We start from the raw sequence: 22988 nt of genomic DNA, 5'->3' as shown, positions 1-22988 counted from the left end.
GGCGGTGTGGTGACCAGAATTGAACACTATATTCCAAGTGTGGCCTAACTAAGGTTCTATACAGCTGCAGCATGACTTGCCAATTTTAATATTCAATGCCCCATCCAATGAAGGCAAGCATGCTGTATGCCTTCTTGACTACCTTCTCCACCTGCGTTGTCACTTTGAGTGACCTGTGGACCTGTACACCCAAATTCCTCTGCCTGTCAATACGCTTGAGGGTTCTACCATTCACTGTATATTTCCCACCTGTTTAAACCTTCCAAAATGCACGACCTTACATTTATCCAGATTAAACTCCATCTGCCATCTCTCCGCCCAAGTCTCCAACCGATCCATATCATGCTTTATCCTCTGACAATCCTCATCGCTATCCGCAATTCCACCAACCATTGTGTCTTCCCCAAACTTACTAATCAGACCAGTTACATTTTCCTCCAAATCATTTATATGAAAATGAAATGAAATAAAAATCACTTAGTCACAAGTGGGCTTCAAATGAAGTTACTGTGAAAAGCCCCTAGTCGCCACATTCCAGCGCCTGTTCGGGGAGACCGCACTGCTGGCCTGCCTTGGTCTGCTTTAAAAGCCAGCTATTTAGCCCACTGCGTTAAACCAGTGCTAAACCAAATATACTACAAGACAAAGGTCCCAGCACTGATCCCTGTGGAAAACCACTAGTCTCAGCCCACCATTCAGAAAAGCACCCTTCCACTGCTACACTCTGTCTTCTATGACCGAGCCAGTTCTGTATCCTTTACAGAAAATAGTCATAGAGTTATTACGGCACAGAGGAGGTCATTCAGCCCATTGAGTCCAACTCTCTAGAGCAATCCAGTCAGTCGCATTCCCCTGTTCTACCCCTGTATCCTTACCACTTTATTTCCCTTAAATATTTATCCGAGTTCCTTTTGAAAACATTCATCATGTCCATTTCTGCCTCCTCCTCAGCAGCAAGTTTAGGGTTATTACCACTCACTGTAAAACCAGTCCCATTCACATCTCCCATACCTTTTACCCAAAACCTTATTCTGTGACCCCGAGACTTTATGCAGTCAGCGAATGGGAACAGATATTTTTGTCTACTTTATTTGAACCTGTCAGAATCTTCTGCATTTGAATCAAATTTCCCCTCCACCTCCTTAGCTGAAACCATTCTACAAAATCGTATGCACTTTCTCAAGGGCCTTCACATTCTTCCTAAAGAGTGGTGACCAGAAGTGGAGAGTGTACTCGAATTGTAACCTAACCAGAGCTTTATAAAGCTTCAGTAAAACTTCTGTTTTTTGCTCATTAGCATCATTTAACAAGCTCAAGAGGCAATTTAATAAAAGCAAAATACTGCGGATGCTGGCAATCTGAGATAAAAACAGAAAATGCTCGATAAACTCAGCAGGTCTGGCAGTACCAATGCTTTTTTTAAATAAGAAAGCTTGCCCATCACCTTTTCCCAGCTTCATGTCCTTCCCCAATATCACATACCCTTGGATATTCTGGTCCCAGCTTTGATTTCTATGTAGCCACATCTCTGTAATGGCTATAAGGTCATATATATGAATTTCTATTTGAGCTGACAATTCATTTGTTTAATTGCGAATGCTGCAAGCATTATTTGTTTTCTACCCTTCTTTGTAAACTCTGGCCTTATCTGCTGACACACTCTAAAGTTTGTTTTCACTGGCACCGCATGGTTCAAGAGCTGACCACAGCTGTTACTTTCTCCAGTGCCCCATGAATCAAAACCCGTTTCTCCCACACCAATATCTTGAGCCATGCATTTATTTCTCTATTCTTATTGACCCTTTGCTGATTTGCACATGGCCAAGGTAATCATCCAGATATTATTACCTTTTGAGGTTCTGCTTTTAATTTAGTGCCTAGCTCCTCATACTGTCTATACAGAACCTGTTTCTTAGTCTTACCTTTGTCGCTGGTACCTATATGGACCATGACCACTGGATCCTCCCTCTCCCACTGCAAGTTACTCTCCAGCACTGAATCCTGGCACCGAGCAGATAATGTAGGCGTACAGACTCTCGCTCTCAACTGCAGTGCACAGTATCTGTCCCCCAGACTATGCTGTCTCCTATCACTATCACATACCTCTTTGCCCCCCCCCCCCCCCCCGCCCCTTTGAATGGCATTATTCGCCATGGTCTACTCATATATCTTGCAGTCCTTCTCCTCGTCTACACAGGTAGCAAGCACCTTGTACCTGTTGAACAAAGTCAGGGGCTGAGGCTCCTCCATCATTACATGCTGGTTCCACTTACCCACCTGACTTGCAGTCACGTGCTCCTTGACCAATTCTAAAGTTATGCCTTGCCCAAGGAGCGTGGCTGCCTCCTGGAACAAAGTGTCCAGGTAACTCCCCCCACCGATGTGCAATGCCCGCAACTCAGATTCCAGCTCAGCATCTCAGAGCCAAAATTCCCTAAACTTCAGACACTTTCTGCAGATATGGTTGTCTGAGATTGCATTGCATTCCACAGATTCCCACAAGCTGCAGTCGCAGCACACCACCAGCCCTGTCATTTATGTCCAACCTTATTTATTCCACCAATTAATTAATCGTTTACCACAGCTAAAGTAATAGAAGGTTGCTCTCACCCAGCCTGGAGACTAGGAAGGCAACTCACCAACCACTGGAGGCTGCACCAAAGTAGAAAAAGGAGCACTATTTCCGCTGTGCATCAAATGCCCATCTGAACCGAATTCCCAACTCCTCACTCGATCCACATCTCACTCAGGCATAGTTTGTTGTCCATGCATCCTTTCTATCAAACCATTTTATATTTTCTGGCATGATGAGTGTAAAACTTATTAAGGTGATGCATTGTGATCTTGTGAATCAGCAAGAGCAAACGAGCTTTTCACTGAATACATCACCATTGTCATCTGTACTTTATTTAGAATCAAAGTGGACTCATGCCAATCGGACATTAACTGAGAGACAACAAAAACTTGAGGAATCTGCCAACCTGCTGTTAAGTTTCCAGAACACGGAATCACAGTTGAGTACATGGCTATCAGAGAAGGAATTAATGATGAGTGTACTGGGTCCTCTATCAATTGATCCAAACATGCTACGTGCTCAGAAACAACAAGTGCAGGTAAAATGAAAAACTACAAACTTAAAAATTATTTACATATGTATTACAAAGTACTGGACATGAAATGTTTCCCGGTATCCCTAATTAAAATTTTTGTTTGTGACAGTTCATGTTGAAAGAATTTGAGACTCGCAAACCCCAGTATGAACAACTAAATCGAGCAGCACAAGGACTTTGTGCACCTGGAGATGTATCTCCTGACAGCCAGCTGAGAGATCAACATGGAGCCATCAATGACAAATGGAATAAACTTACCAATCAACTCGGTGGCCGTTCTAGTCATATTGATCAAGCCATAGCCAAGACTACACAATATCAGGAGCTTCTGCAGCAACTCACTGACAAAGTCAGGACCCTTTGTGATAAATTAAACAACCAATCTGTGATTAGCACACAGCCAGACATTGTCAAGCAACAACTCGAAGAAACCAGCGAAATTCGTTCAGATTTGGAACAGCAAAAGGAGCAGATTGAAGAGGCACAAATTCTCTGTGATGACCTGTCCTCCCTTATTGGTGAACAGTATTTAAAGGATGAGCTTCGGAAACGCCTGGAAGCTGTTCTGATGCCATTCGATAGTCTTGAAGAGAGAGCAGGTTGGTATTGATACTACAGATTTAGTTACAATTTGCCAAAATAAACTTCTAACTTTAAAAGCCAGTTCTTCATCTCTGACCAGATGAACTAACAAACTAGCAGTTGTGACCTTTAGTTGCTTCGATTACAGATTTGTTCCACTCCATCGTCCCTATGTGTTAAAATTTAGCTGAAATCCCTGTAATCAATAAGCTGTCAGAAACATTTCCAATTGACCACTTCCTCAAAGAGAATGGAAGAAACCAAGCTAGTGCTTTTTAGCTAAATCTTTGGCTGGGGCTGAAAACTTGCTACCAAAAATAGTCTCATCATTATCTCCCAAAAGCCAAGAAATTATTCTTTGCCAGATTAATTGGATTTTTATTTGATATTTACCTTTTTGTTGCTACTTTTCTAAAAATGTGTTCAAAAATTGATTTCATATTTAACTCTTGTGATTAACATTCCAAAGTGCTGAGCCTCTACGCTCAGGAAGCCTTTGGGTTAAACCTCTTGCATAACAACCAATTAGACACTCTTGGAGTGTGAGCCCAGAAAGTGAGACAGAACAGTCTATTTAAATGTGTAAGACATTATATTTAAATTAAATCCTGTTCTCACCCAGCATCCACTTTTCACCTGCTCATTCAGGTGGAATCATTAGATGGTGAAAAGGAGTGAAAAATCTATTATTTCTCTTCCCCTTTGCTAGCCTAGAAATATAGAACAGTAAAGCACATTACAGGCCCTTGGGCCCACAATGTTGTGCCGACCATTTATCCTAATCTAAGATCAACCTAACCTACACCCCTTCAATTTACTGCTGTCCATGTGCCTGTCCAAGAGTCGCTTAAATATCCCTAATGACTCTGACTCCACCAGCTCCGCTGGCAGTGCATTCCACACACCCACCACTCTCTATGTAAATAACCAACCTCTCACATCTCCCCTATATCTTCCTCCAATCACCTTAAAATTATGTCCCCTCGTGACAGCCATTTCCACCTTGGGTAAAAGACTCTGGCTATTCACTCTATCCATGCCTCTCATCACCTTGTACATCTCTATCACCTCTCTTCCTTCGTTCCAGAGAGAAAAGCCCTAGCTCCCTCAACCTTTCTTCATAAGACATTCCCTCCAGTCCAGATAGCATCCTGGTAAATCTCCTCTGCACCCTCTCCAAAGCATCTATTCCTGCCTATAATGAGGCGACCAGAACTGGACACAGTATTACAAGTGTGGTCTCACCAGGGTTTTATAAAGCTGCAGCAAAATCTCGCAGCTCTTAAACTCAATACCCCTGTTAATGAAAGCCAACACACCATACGCCTCCTTAACAGCCCTATCAACCTGGGTGGCAACTTTGAGGGATCTATGTATGTGGACCCCAAGATCCCTCTGTTCCTCCACACTCCCAAGAATCATGCCTTTAACACTGTATTGAGCATTCAAATTTGACCTTCCAAAATGAATCACTTCACATTTATCTAGGTTGAACTCCATCTGCCACTTCTCAGCCCAGCTCTGCATCCTGTCAATGTCCTGTTGTAACCTGCAATAGCCCTCGACACTATCTACAACTACACGAACCTTCGTGCCATCGGAAAACTTACTAACCCAGCCTTCCACTTCCTCATCCAAGTCATTTATAAAAACCACAAAGAGCAGAGGTCCCAGAACAGATCCCTGCGGGACACCACTTTCCATCCACTACCACTCGCTGTCTTCTTTCGGCCAGCCAATTCTGTATCCAGACAGCCAAATTTCCCTGTATCCCATGCCCCTAACTTTATGAATGAGCCTACCATGGAGAACCTTATCAAATGCCTTAATGAATTCCATATACACCACATCCACTGCCCGACCTTCATCAATGTGTCTCGTCACATCCTCAAATAATTCAATGAGACTTGTGAGGCATGACCTGCCCCTCACAAAGCCATGCTGACAATCTAATCAAACAAAGGATTCATAAATCCTATCTCTCAGAATCCTTTCCAGTATTTTGCTCACCACAGACGTAAGACTGACTGGTCTGTAATTCCCAGGGATTTTCCTATTCCCTTTCTTGAACAGGGGAACAACATTCCCGCCCTCCAATCATCCGGTACTACTCCAGTGGAGAGTGAGGACGCAAAGATCAACACCAACGGCGCAGAAATCTCACCCCTTGCTTCCCGTAGTGACCTTGGGTATATTCCTTCTGGTCCAGAGAACCTGTCTATCCTGATGCTTTTCAAAATTTCCAGCACATCCTCCTGAAATGTTTTTTTAAAATATTTTTATTCTCCTTTTTCACATTTTCTCCCAAATTTACATGCATCAACCATAAACCATAATCAGTAACAAATATGTCAATCCCCATATCAATAACAACAATCCCGTCCTCCCACCAAACTCCAAACATTAGCCCGCATGTTCACACAAACAAATGACAAAAAGGAATTAGGGATCACCCATAGTCACCATTAACACATACAGCCCCCCAACCCTCCCACCCACACACCCCAACTAATGTTCGATGTTATCCAGTTCTTGAAAGTGCATAATGAATAATGCCCATGAATTGTAGAACCCCTTCATCCTTCCCCTCAGTTCAAACTTAACCTTCTCAAGAGTCAAGAATTCCAACAGGTCCCCCTGCCACACCAAGGCACAGGGTGGAGAGGTTGCTCTCCAACCTATCAGGATCCGCCTTTGGACGATCAATGGGGCAAAGGCACAACATCTCCCTCCGCATCCGTTTCCACCCCTGGCTGGTCCGACACCCCGAATATGGCCTCCCAGGGGCCCGGGTCCAGTTTCACGTGCACCACTTTAGAAATTACCCTAAAAACCTCGTTCCAGTAATCCTCCAGCTTTGGACAGGACCAAAACATATGAACGCGATTAGCGCCCCCCCCCCCCCGGCAAGGTTCACACACTTCTTCAAAGAATCGACTCATCCTCGCCCCCGTGAGGTGTGCTCTGTATACCACCTTCAGCTGTATCAGCCCCAGCCTCGCGCACGAGGTGGAGGCATTCATTCTCCGGAGCACCTCACACCAGAACCCCCCCTCCATTTCCTCTCTCAACTCTTCCTCCCACTTTGCTTTGATCCCTTCCAGTGGCGCCTACTCCTCTTCCAAAATAGCTCCGTAAACCGCTGACACTACCCCCTTCTCCAATCCCCCTGTCATCAGCACCTCCTCCAGCAATGTGGAGGCCGGCTTCACCGGGAAGCTCTGTATCTCCTTTCTGGCAAAATCTCGAACCTGCATGTCTCTAAACATTTCCCCCTGCTCCAGCCCATACTTCGCTTCCAGCTCCTTCAATCCTGCAAAACGTTCCCTAAGAAACAAATCTTTTAGTGTCCTAATCCCCTTCTCCTCCCATTTCCGAAAATTTCCATCCCACCTCCCTGGCTCAAATCTGTGGTTCCCCCGAATCGGCATTTCCCTTGACCCTGCCCCCAACCCTAAGTGTTGGTGAAACTGCCTCCAAATTCTCAGTGAAGCTATTATTACCGGACTCCCTGAGTATTTCCCCGGGGCTATCGGGAGTGGCGCTGTTGCTAGTGCTTTCAATCTCGACCCCCTACACAAACTCTCCTCCATTCTGACCCACTGGGAATCAACCCCTCTGACCCAGCTCCACACCTTCTCCACATTCGCCGCCCAGTAGTAATACATCAGGTTCGGAAGACCCAAACCCTCTGCCTGCCTTCCCCTCTGTAGCAGCACCTTTCTAACTCTGGCCACCTTCCCTCCACATATGAACAAAGTAATCTTCCCTCAATCTCTCTGAAAAAAGCCTTTGGCAGGAAAATCGACAGGCATTGAAAAATAAACAGAAATCGCGGCAACGCGTTCATTTTAACTATCTGTACCCAACCCGCCAATGACAGAGGGAGACCATCCCACCTTGCCAGATCAGCTTTCACTCTCCCCACCAAACTAGAAATGATGTACTAGCGGAGCCCCCCCCCCCCCCCCCCCCCGGGCAACCTGCACCCCCAGGTACCTAAAGTGAGTCCCTGCTCTACAGAATGGCAGCCCGCCCACCCCTGCACCCACCCCCCGCCGAGACACCACAAAATACTCACTCTTGTCTAGATTTAGTTTGTACCCCGAGAAAGACCCAAACACTCTAAGCAGCTCCAATATTCCCCCTAGCGACACACTCTGTTCCGACACATATCAGCATGTCATCGGCATATAAGGACACCCTATGCTCTATTGCCCCCCGCATTATTCCTTTCCATACCCCCAAACTTCTTAATGCGATGGCCAACGGCTCAATCCCCCTGAGAAAAGTATCTCGAGCTGATGTTGTTTGTGCGGACACTTGCCCTCGGCTTCTTATATAGTAGCTTTACCCAGGTCACGATCCCAAACCATTCCAGAACTGCCATCAAGTGCTCCCATTCTACCCGGTCAAACGCCTTCTCAGCGTCCAATGCCACTACCACCTCTGTTTCCTTCCCCTCTGCCGGTGCCATAACGACATTCAATACCCTTCTAACGTTTGAAAAGAGCTGCCTCCCTCTCACGAACCCCGTCTGATCTTCACCTATCACCTTCGGGAGGCACTCCTCCAGCCTACCCGCCAGTACCTTCGCCAATACTTTTGCGTCCACATTCAGAAGTGATATGGGCTTATACGACCCACACTCCGTCGGATCCCTATCTTATTTTAGCAACAGGGAAATCGATGCCTGCCCCAAAGTTTGTGGCAACACCCCCTTCCCTATCGCCTCTTCAAACATCCCCACCATCAGGGGTGCCAGCTTATCCTTGAATTTTTTATAATATTCCACCAGAAACCCATCCGGCCCTGCCACCTTCCCCGACTGCATCCTCCCAATCGCATTCTTTATCTCCTGCTCCACTATCGTTCCTTCTAATGTATCCCTGTCCCCCTTCCCTAACCTCGGGTACTCCAACCCATCTAGAAATTCCTGCATCTCACGGTCTCCCCCAGGTGACTCTGACCTGTACAACCTCTCATAAAATTCCTCAAAAACTTTGTTAATCAGATCCGGATCCACCACCAACTTCCCTGCCCTATCCCTCATCTGAACAATTTCCCTTACCGCTGCCTCCCTCCGGAGCTGACCTTATCTCCATATTCATAAACTGCACCCCTCGCTCGTCTCAGTTGGTGCACCGCCTTCCTGGTAGATAGTCGGTCAAAGCTTTGCCTGTAGTTCCTTCCTCTTTTCCAGCTTCGCTGGGTCCCCATCTTCTGCATAACTCCTATCTACCTCCAACATCTCATCTATTACACTCTGCCGCTCCAAAATCTCCTCTTTGTCCACCATGGCCTTAAACAAAATCACCTCACCCCTCGCCACCCGCCTTTACAGCCTCCCAAACAACTGCCTTCGACACCTCACCCGTACAGTTGAAACCTATATATTCCTCAATTTTGTCACAGAACCCTTGGTCCCCCAAAAGTCCCACATCTAATTTCCACCCTGGCCTCTGCGCTACCCCCTTCTCCAGTACCATATCCACCCGATGCGCAGCATGATCTGACACTGCAATTGCCGAGTATTCTGACCCCTTAACCCCAGCCAGCAAAGCCTTCCCCACCACAAAAAAGTTGATCCGTGAGTATACCTTATGGACTGTTGAGAAAAACGAGTACTCCCGTTTCTCAGGTGCCGAAACCTCCAAGGGTCCACCCCTCCCATTTCCACCATTAGCCCAGCCAATGCCTTCGCCCCCCTGATGGGACCAGCGAGCGCGGCCATGACCTAAGACCATAAGACATAGGAGCGGAAGTAAGGCCATTCGGCCCATCGAGTCCACTCCGCCATTCAATCATGGCTGATTTCAACTCCATTTACCCGCTCTCTCTCCATAGCCCTTAATTCCTCGAGAAATCAAGAATTTATCAACTTCTGTCTTAAAGACACTCAACGTCCCGGCCTCCACCGCCCTCTGTGGCAATGAATTCCACAGACCCACCACTCTCTGGCTGAAGAAATTTCTCCTCATCTCTGTTCTAAAGTGACTCCCTTTTATTCTAAGGCTGTGCCCCCGGGTCCTAGTCTCCCCTGCTAATGGAAACAACTTCCCTACATCCACCCTATCTAAGCCATTCATTATCTTGTAAGTTTCTATTAGATCTCCCCTCAACCTCCTAAACTCCAATGAATATAATCCCAGGATCCTCAGACGTTCATCGTATGTTAGGCCTACCATTCCTGGGATCATCCGTGTGAATCTCCGCTGGACCCGCTCCAGTGCCAGTATGTCCTTCCTGAGCTGTGGGGGCCAAAATTGCTCACAGTATTCTAAATGGGGCCTAACTAATGCTTTATAAAGCTTCAGAAGTACATCCCTGCTTTTATATTCCAAGCCTCTTGAGATAAATGACAACATTGCATTTGCTTTCTTAATTACGGACTCAACCTGCAAGTTTACCTTTAGAGAATCCTGGACTAGGACTCCCAAGTCCCTTTGCACTTCAGCATTATGAATTTTGTCACCGTTTAGAAAATAGTCCATGCCTCTATTCTTTTTTCCAAAGTGCAAGACCTCGCACTTGCCCACATTGAATTTCATCAGCCATTTCTTGGACCACTCTCCTAAACTGTCTAAATCTTTCTGCAGCCTCCCCACCTCCTCCATACTACCTGCCCCTCCACCTATCTTTGTATCATCGGCAAACTTAGCCAGAATGCCCCCAGTCCCGTCATCTAGATCGTTAATATATAAAGAGAACAGCTGTGGCCCCAACACTGAACCCTGCGGGACACCACTCGTCACCGGTTGCCATTCCGAAAAAGAACCTTTTATCCCAACTCTCTGCCTTCTGCCTGACAGCCAATCGTCAATCCATGTTAGTACCTTGCCTCGAATACCATGTCCAACCTTGGCTCCTGCACCAAGTTCCAGTCCCCCCCCACTCAGTTCGTGTGTGCCCAAGTCGGGGATGGCCCCAAACACCTTCTTTGCGAATCCCACATCGTCCCAATTGAGACCGTATACACATAACATCTAACCTCCCCTCCAGTGCCCCTGTCACAATCACATATCTACCCCCCTGATCTGCCACCACCTTCCCCATCTGGAAGCGTACTCTTTTGCTGACCAATATCGCTACCCCTCGAGCCCTTCCGTCAAATCCTGAGTGAAACACCTGACTAACCCAGCCATTTCTAAGTCTCACCTGGTCCTTCACCCTCAAGTGAGTCTCCTACAGCATTGCTACATCGGCTTGCAAACTTTTAAGATGCGCAAGCACCCTTGGCCTCTTGACCGGACCTCCTAACCCCCTCACGTTCCACGTGACTATCCTAACTGGGGGTCTCTCACCACCCCCACACTTCTTATTCACCATCATCATACCACCGGGCCCTGCCCCATGAGCCTGACCCGCCCCTATCCATTATTAACATCGAACCCCTCCCCCCCCCTACATTTCCTCTCGAAAAAACATCTCCTCGCCCGCCTCGTAGGCCCATCAAAACCTGCTAACCAGGCTCCAATGTCCGCAGCCCTCCTCTCACCTCACCTCCGTTCACTAGCCGACTTTAGTTAGCTAGCGCGGGTGGCTCCCCCCGCCAAGGTATACCGTCCCCTCCCACCCAGTCCCAGAGAAAGAAAAAACGAAAACAACAATCCAACCCATACAATTCACTAAAACAAGATATAACCGCTGCAACACAGAATGGCAATCAACCCAACCAATAACTTGAACTCTGTAACAATGTGAAGAGAAGTAAATTACAATATACGTAAGTAAAAAAGAAAGTTATAGCATTTATACATTTTCCAGCTCCCCAATCACAGTGCACAGCCTCTCTTTCAGCTCCGCTCCTCACGTCTGTCCCAAGCCTTCTGCCCTCACGAACGCCTCAGCCACCTCCGCTGTCTTGAAATAAAAGTCTTTGGCATCATACGTCACCCTCAGCTTCGCCGGGTATACCATACCAAATCGCACCCCTTTTTTGTACAGTGCCACCTACACTTGCCCGAACGCTGCTCGTCTTTTTGCCAACTCCACCGTCAAGTCCTGGTAGGCCCAAACTCCAGCACCATCGCACTGCACCTCGCGCTTCTGCTACGCCCAGCTTAACACCTTCTCCTTCATGCAGTACTTATGGAAGCAGATAATTACTGCTCTTGGCGGCTCATTTACTTTGGGCTTCAGCCTTGATGACCGGTGAGCTCGGTCCAGCTCGTACCGTGAGGGGTTCTCGCCCTCCCTCATCAACTCTGCCAACTTCTTAGCGAAGTACTCTGTTGGCCTTGGGCCCTCTGTCCCTTCGGGCAAGCCCACAATTCTCAGAGTGTGCCGCCTCGACCGGTTCTCCAAGTCCTCGAGCTTTGCTCGGAGCATCCTCCTGAAATTAACTGTTTTTCCTGAATTGCTGTCCAGGCAATATTAGCTAAATCAGTACATCTTTGTAATCAAACCTGGGACTTGAGGAACATAGGAACAGGAGTTGGCCATTCAGCCTGTCAAGCCTGCCCCACCCTTTAATACGATCATGCTTGATCAGACATCTCAACGCCTTTTACCCACACTATCCCCAAAACCCTTTCCGTTATTGTTCATCAGAAATCTATCAGTCTCTACCTTCAACATACTCCATGACTGAACTTCCACGGCCCTCGGAGGTAGAGAATTCCAAAGATTCACAACCCCCTGTGATAAGAAATTTCTCCTCATCTTGGTCCTAAATGTCATCCCCCTTAATTGGAAATTATGCTCCCGGTTCTAGACTCCATAACCAAGGGAAATATCTCACCTGCTTACGTCCACACTGCACTTTCTAGGAGGGTCAATTGGCAGGGCTGTATCTTTTCTGATGTGTGGTACAGCATCAACTCTAAAATGTCCTGCAGTGCCAAATTTGTTGGGGTGAATCTGCTGTAGGTCCTGGACATAGTCATTGTAACCATGCTATTTTAGGTCTGCTCGTGTCGAAGCCCAAGCACAATTGACAAACTCTATTTTTATAAATATAATGTTATACTTTAAACAATAGAATAGAACTTGTCCCTTTTATTTTTAATGCAATCAAAATGTCACTTCACAGATATAGTTTACGCGAACCTTTAAGTGGACATTCAGTTCTCCCAGAACAAGTCCAAAGTGATACTTGCCTGCAGAGGGTTTAGTTGTGATCTTCTCTTTTCTCGGCCTAATAACTTTAAATCTCAGAAATGTCTTTCACAGTGAAGCTTTTTCCCCTAGAGATTCTTCAGTCTACCTCAAGCTGGGAAAATCTTCCAGTCTAGATTAAATTCCCTCAAATTTTATATTTTCAATCCGAACGTGTGCTCCACTTGTATTGTTGTGTGTTCAACTATAGAGACTTTTGACCTCTACTGCTCTCTCCCGGACCCTGGCAAACTACCTCCGTTTGGGAGTTTCAGGGATATCTTAGAAATCCTATCTCTCTCAAGGTTCATCTCCATTTGCACTCCATGGAATCATATGGGCTTTGTATCCAGATAGAAATGCTGTCCTTAAGATTCCTAATTTCTTTTACCCTAGAAGCAACTGGAAAGTTTAAAGCATTACTGTTTACAACCCAGCATTCTCGATACTTTTCTGGGACTTTGGAGAGCAGCAGTCTAACCACTGTAAACATAGATGTTGATGTCATTGTCTCCAAGTGTGAATACTTTGCACCTTCTTTCCAGCAAATCTTCCTTTAATCCTTAACAGCCATGTCACCCAAGCCTATTGTTAGGCACACGGGTCACATGACCCCTTCCATTTTATCCTAAATTCAAGATCCCGTCCCAACTGGTTTTATTAATTTCATCTCAAATTTTAGACTTCTTTCCAACTCTGAAATTGCAAGCTGAATTATATGCTCATTAACAATAAAACAAATATAATCCCACTATTTAAGAGTGGAAGGAGAAAACAGAACTACAGACCTTTTCATTTGACGTCAGTAGGGGAAATGTTATCATTAGAAAATATATGATATCTGGACACAGAAAACTACGATAGGATTGGGCAGAGTCAACATAGATTTATGAAAGGGAAACCTGATGGACAAACCTGTTGAAATTCTTTGAGGATGTTACTTGTAGCACAGATAAAGGAAACCAGTGGATATGGTGTATTTGGATTATCAGAAGGTTTCTGATGAGGTCCCACACAGGATGTTTTAAACTGATTAGCATGCATGAAATTGGGATAATATACTGGTATAGATAGAGAATTGGAAAGCAGACATAGAGTATGAATAACCGGGTCATTCTCAGGATAGCAGGCTGTTACTAGTGGAGTACCACAAGAAACAGTGCTGGAGCCACAGCTTTCTGCAATCAATTTCAATGATTTGGATGATCAAATTTTCTTTTAAAATATTTTTTGGTGATTTTTATCATTTAGTAACAAGATTTATACACGAGACAGAACCATTGGCAAAAATAAAAAAGATGAAACCAAGGAACAGCAACTTCATAAACATCTGTACAGCAGGTTGTCACTTTTCCTGTGACCCAGGTTCCCATGCTCGCATTATCTTATTTATATTTGTATTTACAATCAGCGCCAGAATTCTGTACTTTATTTATCTTTACACTTGTTCTGATGGAGGTGCTGGGGTGGGGTGAGAGAGAGGAAGATTAAGATGGCCTGCTACCTTGCTTTTACAACAGTGGAAGGGGCCTGTGTGCCCTTTGGCGAAAGGTCTTCCTCCTGGTCTCATCTGTACACAAACTCCCTGACATCCTGGCGGTACTCCCAGTGGGTTTGATATGTAGAGGAACAGGTCATCTGCAGAGAGAGAAACTCTCTGCTCCCTGCTGTTGCTAACTTTGCCTTCGTTTAATTGCTCTGTTTAATCATCTTTGCTCTTGAGTTGCCAAGGTATCTTTATGATACCGCCACGTGGTTCAAGTCCGAGTAATGATCAATAATCCAATACACCGATTAATAAGATTTAAATCAAAGCACATTTATTATACACAGTAATCACTACTCATGCACAAATTCTACATCTAAGCTACTTCTACAGCTAACAGGCCAATACTTAACTTGGAACTGGCCCACCAGGTCAGGGAAACAAATGGCCTTTCGTTCGGGTTCTGAGCCTGCAGGATTCGAAGTTGGTAAGATTGATAGCTAGGAGCACCTATCTCGTAGCGAGCGTTGAAGAAAGACTTACACTTTCGACCAGCTGCTGAAGAGTGAAGAGCTGGAGAAGCGGTGGAGAAGAGAGCGATTTGAACTTGGGGCTCAATTCTTATAGTTCCCAGGGGCTTCCCGCCTTTCGGGGCAGACCCTGTACCTGGTCCCAAGTGATTGGACTTGGTCCCAATCGCTTGGTTCGATTTTCTCCAATGCTGGAGCGGTTCCCTGATCGATGGGCGGTCTTGAGGTGCTCGTTCACCTCCTTTTGTGTAGGCGTCTGCTGGCGCCGAAGAGTCTGGTTTTGCTTTGTGTGTCTAGATGTTACTTATTGTTCCCGGGGATTGCTCATTAGTATGCAGATGGCTGGTGTTTTGTTATGCTGATGGTTGCTGGTATCGATCTTGTCTGGCCTTTCCAGAGGTAAATACACAGCCAACCTGCAGCTGCTCATTTGTGTCTTGTTGGCTGACTTTCCCATCAGCCTTTGCCGTTCGCCATTTTGAATCAGGAGTTGGCCATTTTAAGTGGCTACACTGCCCCTCTCTGAATGCCTGTCCACTAGTCTGCCGATTTAAGGGCGATGGCCAGTGGCTTGATTGCCAGCGCAAACAGGAGCTGGGATCCCCTCTGCTGCCAAAAGTACTTGAAGCTGGTGCCGTTCGTCCATGTGCTCACCATAGGAGTGCTGCACAGGAGCTTCACCACACAGTGGATCTTGTTCTAAACCCAAAACAATCAAGCACCTCCACGAGGTACCTCCATTCTACTCGATCGAAGGCTTTCTCGGTATACAGGAAGACGATCACCTCTGGTGCTCTCCCCTGATGGGGTCATTATTCCATTCAGCAGGCAGCTGGGGCAGGATTCTCCAATAATGGGGCTATGCCCCCACGCCCGTGATAAAACGCCGCAAATCACTCTGTACTTAGCTGGAGAAAGTCCAGAGTGATTCTCCTACCTGGAGGGGGCTAGTAGGGCGGTATGCTCCTCGCAGTTCCAGTTGCCGATACCGGCCCTGCACTTCTGGTCGGAGGTTCACGCATGCGCACGGCGGCCTGTATCGGCCGCCCCGCGCGACATGGCCGACACACACCGCGGAGTGACAACAAAACTATAGGCCCCGCCCAGATCACGCGCGCCTGTGGACCGGTGCCCCCCGATCGATAGCCTGGCCGTCCTGGAGGCCCCCCCACCAGGGCGGCCGTGGACTGAGTCCGCAGCCGCCATGCTGAGTGCCTGCCGGCGGGGACTTGGCCCGCTGCACTTGGAGAATCGCCGCGGGGGCTTCTTTCAATGGCCCCCGACCGACGCCGCGTCGACCGTGCGCGCCCAATTGGCGGTGGTTCTCCGGGGACCGGAGAATCGCGAGACCGGGGTGGACCCGATCTCGGGTTCTTCGCCCATTCTCCGCCCCCGCACCGAGCGCGATTTAGGCGCAGAGGCTCAGAGAATCCCGCCCCTGATGTTTGCTGTTAGCTGTATACTCTTGACAAACCTGGTCTGATCTTCCGCGATCATCTCTGGCAGGCAGTTCCCCAGGAGCCTTGCCAGAGCTTTTGCTGGGACTTTTGTAATAGTGTTTAAGAGAGAAGTGGGTCTATATGCTCCACACTCGAGGCCTGTGCCAGCGTGGGCAGCAGAGCCCCTATCGACAGTGAGACTTGAACATCTGCCGTAAGTGTGGGGCCAGTGCTGCTGCAAATTTTTTGTAAATACCCACCGGGAACCCAACCAGTCCCACCGCTTTCCCTGACTGCATGAAGTTAATGCATTCCACAATTTTGCCCAGCCCTAAGCGGTACTTCCAGCCCTTGTTTCCTGTCCTCCCCCACTACTGGTATATCCAGTCTGTCGAGGGACTACTTCATCTCCGAGCCCCCCTCCGGGTTCAGAGGGTTCAGTAAAAGTTTGCAACGGCCTAGTTAACCTCATTTCGGTCTGCCACCATTCTACCATTTCTGTCCCTAACTTGAGGTATCAATTTTGTAGCTGCTTGCTTTCTTAGCTGGTGCACTAGCATGCGATTGGCTTTATTTCCATGTTTGTAAATGCCTGGTGGAGCTGGGTGGACTGCATTCCTTTGGGAAGCAGATCAAATTCCATCTGCAGATTTTTCCTCTTCACCAGTAATTCCACGGTTGGGGCAGTGGAGAACCGCCGAACCACTTCCAGTATGGAGTCGATCAGCCGCTGCTTGGCTGCCCTTTCTTTCCTGTCCCTGTAACCTATGATTTCCCCCCCCCCCCCTCCCAACAGCCTTTAGTGCCTCCCAGAATACGGAGGGTGGGACCTCCCCGTTCTGGTTGCAGGCTCCATACCCATCGATGGCTTGGGATATTTTTGTACAGAATTCCTTCTTGGCAAGGAGAGATGTATCTAGCCTCCATGGGAGGGTGTTGGGCCCGGCCCTTCTCCAACCTCATGTCAATTTAAAAAGAGCAACTTTAACTCACTCCCAGTGAGTTCTCCCAGTGAGCGAGAGAAGACAGCCAGAGTGAGGCACAGCGAAGAGTGAATTTGGGAATTTGAAGCTAGGTGGGAATTGAATCGGTAAGACTGTTCCTTTTTAAATTTCAGGAATTTAAATTAATCTAGAATTGTGCAGTGAAGGTTAACAAGAGGCTGCCCCACCCACTACATAACTGGTTGGCAGTTAAGTGTCAGTCACCTTAAGCTACTTTGATCTAAAAGCAGGTGGGGGGGGGGGGGATTCAACTCAGACCAATGTAAAAACAGCAACTTTAACTCACTCCCACTGAGTTCTCCCAGTGAGGCAGAGAGAAGACAGCCAGAGTGAGGCACAGCGAATAGTGAGTTTGGGAATTTGAAACTCAGTGGAAATTCAAAGCTGAGTTGGGAGGAGGTGATTTTTATCCCAGGTAGGTGACTGGTAAATAGTTTTTCTTTTCATTTGTCTATTTATTTATTTATTTTATCTTTCGTTTTTTGGAATTGTAGTTGTATAAGTTACCCTAAGGTTTAATACGTGGCAGGAGATCCCAGACCCGTGTTATGCTCCTCGTGTGCGATGTGGGAGCTCAGGGACACGTCCACTGTCCCTGGCTCCTTCATGTGCAAGAAGTGTGTCCAGTTGCAGCTCCTGTTCGACCGCGTGACTGCTCTGGAGCTGCGGATGGACTCACTTTGGAGCATCAGCGATGCTGAGGATGTCGTGGAAGCATGTTTAGCGAGTTGGTCACACCGCAGGTGAAAGATACTGAGGGAGATAGAAAAAGGATGACCAAAAGACAGACCATGAGTAGGAAGGCAATGTAGGTGTCCCCTGCGGTCATCTCCCTGCAAAACAGATATACCGCTTTGGATACTGTTGAGGGAGATGGCTCACCAGGGGAAAGTAGCAGCAGCCAGGTTCATGGCACCATGGCTGGTTCTGCTGTAATGATAGGGGACTCAATCGTAAGGGGAATAGACAAGTGGTTCTGCAGACGCAATCGAGACTCCAGGATGGTATGTTGCCTCCCTGGTGCAAGGGTCACGGATGTCTCGGAGCAGCTGCAGGACATTCTGGAGGGGGGAGAGGGTGAACAGCCAGCTGTCGTGGTGCACATAGGCACCAACGATATAGGTAAAAAACGGGATGAGGTCCTACAAGCTGAATTCAGGGAGTTAAGAGTTAAACTAAAAAGTAGTTTAACTTTTACTACCTCGAAGGTAGTAATCTCAGGATCGCTACCAGTGTCACGAACTAGTCAGAGTAGGAATATCAGGATAGATAGGATGAATGCGTGGCTCAAGAGATGGTGCGAGAGGGAGGGATTCAAATTCCTGGGGCAGTGGAACCGGTTCTGGGGGAGATGGGACCAGTACAAACCGGACGGTCTGCACCTGGGCAGGACTGGAACCGATGCCCTGGGGGGGTGTTTGCTAGAGCTGTTGGGGAGGGTTTAAAGTAAAATGGCAGGGGGGTGGGATCCGATCTAGGAAGTAGGGGGGGGGGGGGGGGGGGGGCGGGGAGAAGTAAAACGGGACCAGAAACAAAAAACCGTAAGGGGAAAGTGTAAGGCAGAGAAGCCATAGTCAAAAATCAAAAAGGGCCACAGTACAGGGTACAGTAGACTGAAGAGAGTGTGAAAAGAGAGGTGGCCAATGCAGGATTGAGGATGTTATACCTAAGTGCGCGCAGTATACGGAACAAAGTAAATGAGCTTGTTGCGCACATTGAAATTGGCCGGTACGATGTTGTGGGCATCACAGAGACGTGGCTGCAAGAGGATCAGGGCTGGGGTGTAAATCTCCAAGGATATATGTCCTATTGAAAGGATAGGCAGATGGGCAAAGGGGGTGGGGTTGCATTGTTAGTAAGGAATGAAGTTAAATCGATAGCAAGGAGCGATATAGGATCAGAAGGCATAAAATCTCTGCGGGTAGAGTTGAGGAATCGCAAAGGTAAAAAGACCCTGATGGGAGTTATGTACAGGCCCCCTAGTAGTAGCCAGGATGTGGGGCAGAAGATAAATCAGTAGATAGAAAAGGTATTTTAAAAAAGTCAATATGACAATAATCATGGGGGGCTTCAATATGCAGGTGGACTGGGAAAATCAGGTTGGTAGTGGATCCCAAGAAATCAAATTTGTGGAATGTCTAAGAGATGTTATTTTGGAGCAGCTTGTGACAGAGCCTACGAGGGAACAGGCAATTCTGGATTTGGTGATGTGTAATGAGGCAGACTTGATTGGGGAACTTAAGTTGAAGGAACCCTGAGGGAGCAGTGACCACAATATGATAGAATTTACCCTGCAGTTTGAGAGGAAGAAGCTGCAATCGGATGTAAAGGTATTACAATTAAATAAGGGTAACTACAAAGACATGAGGGAGGAGCTGGCCAGAGTTGATTGGAGATGGAGCCTAGCAGGGAAGACAGTGGAACAGCAATGGCAGGAGTTTTTGGGGGTTATTAGGGTGGCACAACAGAAATTCATCCCAAGGAGGAGGAAACATGCTAAGGGGAGGACAAGGCATCCATGGCTGACGAGGGATGTCAAGGACACCATAAAGGCTAAAGAAAAACCATACAAAGTGGCGAGAATTAGTGGGAAACCAGAGGATTAGGAAGCCTTTAAAAGTGAGCAGAGGACAACTAAAAAAAGCAATAAGGGGGGAGAAGATGAAGTATGAGTGCAAGCTAGCTAGTAATATAAAGGAAGATAGGAAGAGTTTTGTTCAATATATACAAGGTAAGAGAGAGGCAAAAATAGACATTGGAGCACTGGAAAATGTGGCTGGAGGAGTAATAATAGGAAACAAAGAAATGGCTGACAAACTGAATAATTACTTTGCATCAGTCTTCACGGTGGAAGATACCAGTGGGATGCCAGAGCACCAGGGGGCAGAGATGAGTGCTGTGACCATTACTAAGGAGAAGGTTCTGGGGAAACTGAAAGGTCTGAAGGTGGATAAGTCACCTGGACTGGATGGACTACACCCCAGGATCCTAAAAGAGATAGCTGAGGAAATTGTGGAGGCATTAGTGATGATCTTTCAGGAATCACTGGAGACAGGAAGGGTCCCAGAGGACTGGAAGGTGGTGAATGTAACACCACTGTTTAAGAAGGGAGGGAGGCAGAAGACGGGAAATTATAGGCCGGTTAGTCTGACTTCGGTCATTGGTAAGATTTTAGAGTCTGTTATTAAAGATGAGATCGCGAAGCACCTGGAAGGACTGAGTCAGCACGGCTTTGTCAAAGGGAGGTCGTGTCTGACAAATCTGTTAGAGTTCTTTGAAGAGGTAACAAGCAAGTTAAACAAAGGAGAACCAGTGGACGTGATTTATTTCGATTTCCAGAAGGCCTTTGACAAGGTGCCACATAGGAGAATGTTAAATAAGTTAAGAGCTCATGGTGTTCAGGGTAAGAACCTGGCATGGATAGACAATTGGCTGACTGGCAGAAGGCAAAGAGTGGGGATAAAGGGGTATTTTTCAGGATGGCAGCCGGTGACTAGTGGTGTGCCTCAGGGATCGGTGCTGGGACCACAACTTTTTACAATATACATTAATGATTTGGAAGACGGTACTGAAGGCACTGTTGCTAAGTTTGCAGATGATACAAAGATCTGTAGAGGGACAGGTAGTATTGAGGAAGAAAGGGGGTTGCAGAAGGACTTGGACAAGCTAGGAGAGTGGGCAATGAAGTGGCAAATGAAATACAATGTGGGAAAGTGTGAGGTTATGTACTTTGGAAGGAGGAATCTAGGCATAGATTATTTTCTAAATGGGGAAATGCTTCGGAAAGCAGAAGCACAAAGTGACTTGGGAGTCCTTGTTCATGATTCTCTTAAGGTTAATGTGCAGGTTCAGTCGGCAGTTTAGAAGGCAAATGTAATGTTAGCATTCATGTCAAGAGGGCTAGAATACAAGACCAGGGATGTACTTCTGAGGCTGTATAAGGCTCTGGTCAGACCCCATTTGGAGTATTGTGAGCAGTTTTGGGCCCCATATCTAAGGAACGATGTGCTGGCCTTGGAAAGGGTCCAGAGGAGGTTCACAAGAATGATCCCTGGAATTAAGAACTTGTCGTATGAGGAACGTTTGAGGACTCTGGGTCTGTACTCGTTGGAGTTTAGAAGGATGAGAGGGGATCTTATTGAAACGTACAAGACACTGCGAGGCCTGGATAGAGTGGACGTGGAGAAGATGTTTCCTCTTGTAGGAAAAACTAGAACCAGAGGACACCATCTCAGATTAAAGGGACAATCCTTTAAAACAGAGATGAGGAGGAATTTCTTCAGCCAGAGGGTGGTGACTCTGCGGAACTCTTTGCCGCAGAAGGCTGTGGAGGCCAACTCACTGAGTGTCTTGAAGACAGATAGATAGGTTCTTGATTAATAAGGGGATCAGGGGTTATGGGGAGAAGGCAGGAGAATGGGGATGAGACAATATCAGCCATGATTGAATGGCGGAGCAGACTCGATGGGCCAAGTGGCCTAATTCTGCTCCTATGTCTTATGGTCTTATGTCCATATCGTGTGGCGCTGGTTGGCGATTACAGTCGCGGAGCCTTTGTTACTTCTGGAAGCACCATTTTCCCTATGACAAATAAGCCTATACGTGTGTAGGCCTTGTACACGAGAGAAGAAGGAGAATTATTTTTCTCTCGGGTCATTGACCCTCCATGGGTCCACCCCCCCCCCCCCCCCCCCCCCCCAATCTACTCCCTAAAGCATTTAATTCCTGTGCCATACCTGACACTGTCCCTGTCCTGATTTCGGCCATTGTTTTTGGATGAACTCTGCGTGTCCCAGTTCGGGGTATATATGTTTACCAAGACCAGCGGGGTCCCTTCCAGGGTCCCACTGAGCATGACAAATGGCTCCCCCTTGGATCCGTCACTATGCTCATCGCCGTGAATGAAACTGTCTTGTTGATTGAGTGGCCACCGCCCTTGCCCTAATGTCGAAACGTGCATAAAACGCTTGTCCCACCCACGTCTTCCTTACCCACAGTCGGTCCCTCTCTCTCGGGTGTGTTTCCTGTAGGAAGGCTACATCCACCCTCAGACTCTTGAGATGGGCGTGGACTCTGGATCTTTTCACCAGTCCGTTGAGGCCCCTCACGTTCCATGTTACTGTCTGGTGGGGTAAGCCATACTCGCCCTGTGGGCCTGGCCTTATTTGTCCAGGCCTGCCCTTGCTCTCAGGCAATTCAGGATGGCCACTGACCACTTCCTAATTTTTGTTGTCTTCACCTGTGACCTGTTACAGCCAGCACTCTACCCTTCCCCGTTGGCTTTGCCCCCTTCTCTAACCCCTGTTCTCTGCCCACCAATTCTTGCCCTTTGTTTCCCCTGAAATTTTGTTTATCTCCCTCCCTACTGCCAAGCACTTCCTATCTCCTGGGAGGTGCGTTGCTGCCCCTTCCTTTGCTGGATCTCCGTACACCAGCCTGTTGCTAATTTAGTGGCTCCCCCAATAGTTGGATTCCCCAATTTAACTCCATCTACCTCTCTTCCCCCTTCACACCCCCGCACTTTTGGGTGTGGTCACCCCTGTCCCTCTCAGATTCTTCCAGTCCGCGTTCTGGCCATTGCCTTCTATTGTTGGTTGCCCAATCCATTTTTTGGACAAACATGTTGGCCTCTGGGATGTCAAAGTAGTGTTTGTTGCCCTGATACATGACCCATGGTTTGGCAGGATAGAGCATGCCAAATCGCACCCCACTTTGTACAGCGTGGGTTTGGCACCGTT

The 22988-nt window shown here is 47.2% G+C and overlaps 1 protein-coding gene across 28 annotated transcripts in view; it reads left to right on the top strand.

The window, feature by feature from the left end:
- macf1a (microtubule actin crosslinking factor 1a) overlaps positions 1-22988 on the top strand; it is a 999246-nt gene that overhangs the window by 803269 nt on the left and 172989 nt on the right. For all 28 annotated transcript variants that reach the window (XM_072501197.1, XM_072501201.1, XM_072501190.1 and 25 more), the window contains 2 exons: positions 2914-3113; positions 3220-3709. In XM_072501197.1, coding sequence (XP_072357298.1) covers positions 2914-3113; positions 3220-3709 — 690 coding nt within the window. The remainder of the gene's footprint in view (positions 1-2913; positions 3114-3219; positions 3710-22988) is intronic.

The sequence above is a fragment of the Scyliorhinus torazame genome, chromosome 1, assembly GCF_047496885.1.
Source record: "Scyliorhinus torazame isolate Kashiwa2021f chromosome 1, sScyTor2.1, whole genome shotgun sequence".
Taxonomy (NCBI): Eukaryota; Metazoa; Chordata; class Chondrichthyes; order Carcharhiniformes; family Scyliorhinidae; genus Scyliorhinus; species Scyliorhinus torazame.
The sequence above is the reverse complement of the archived record's forward strand: the minus strand, read 5'-3'. Positions and strand labels throughout refer to the sequence as shown.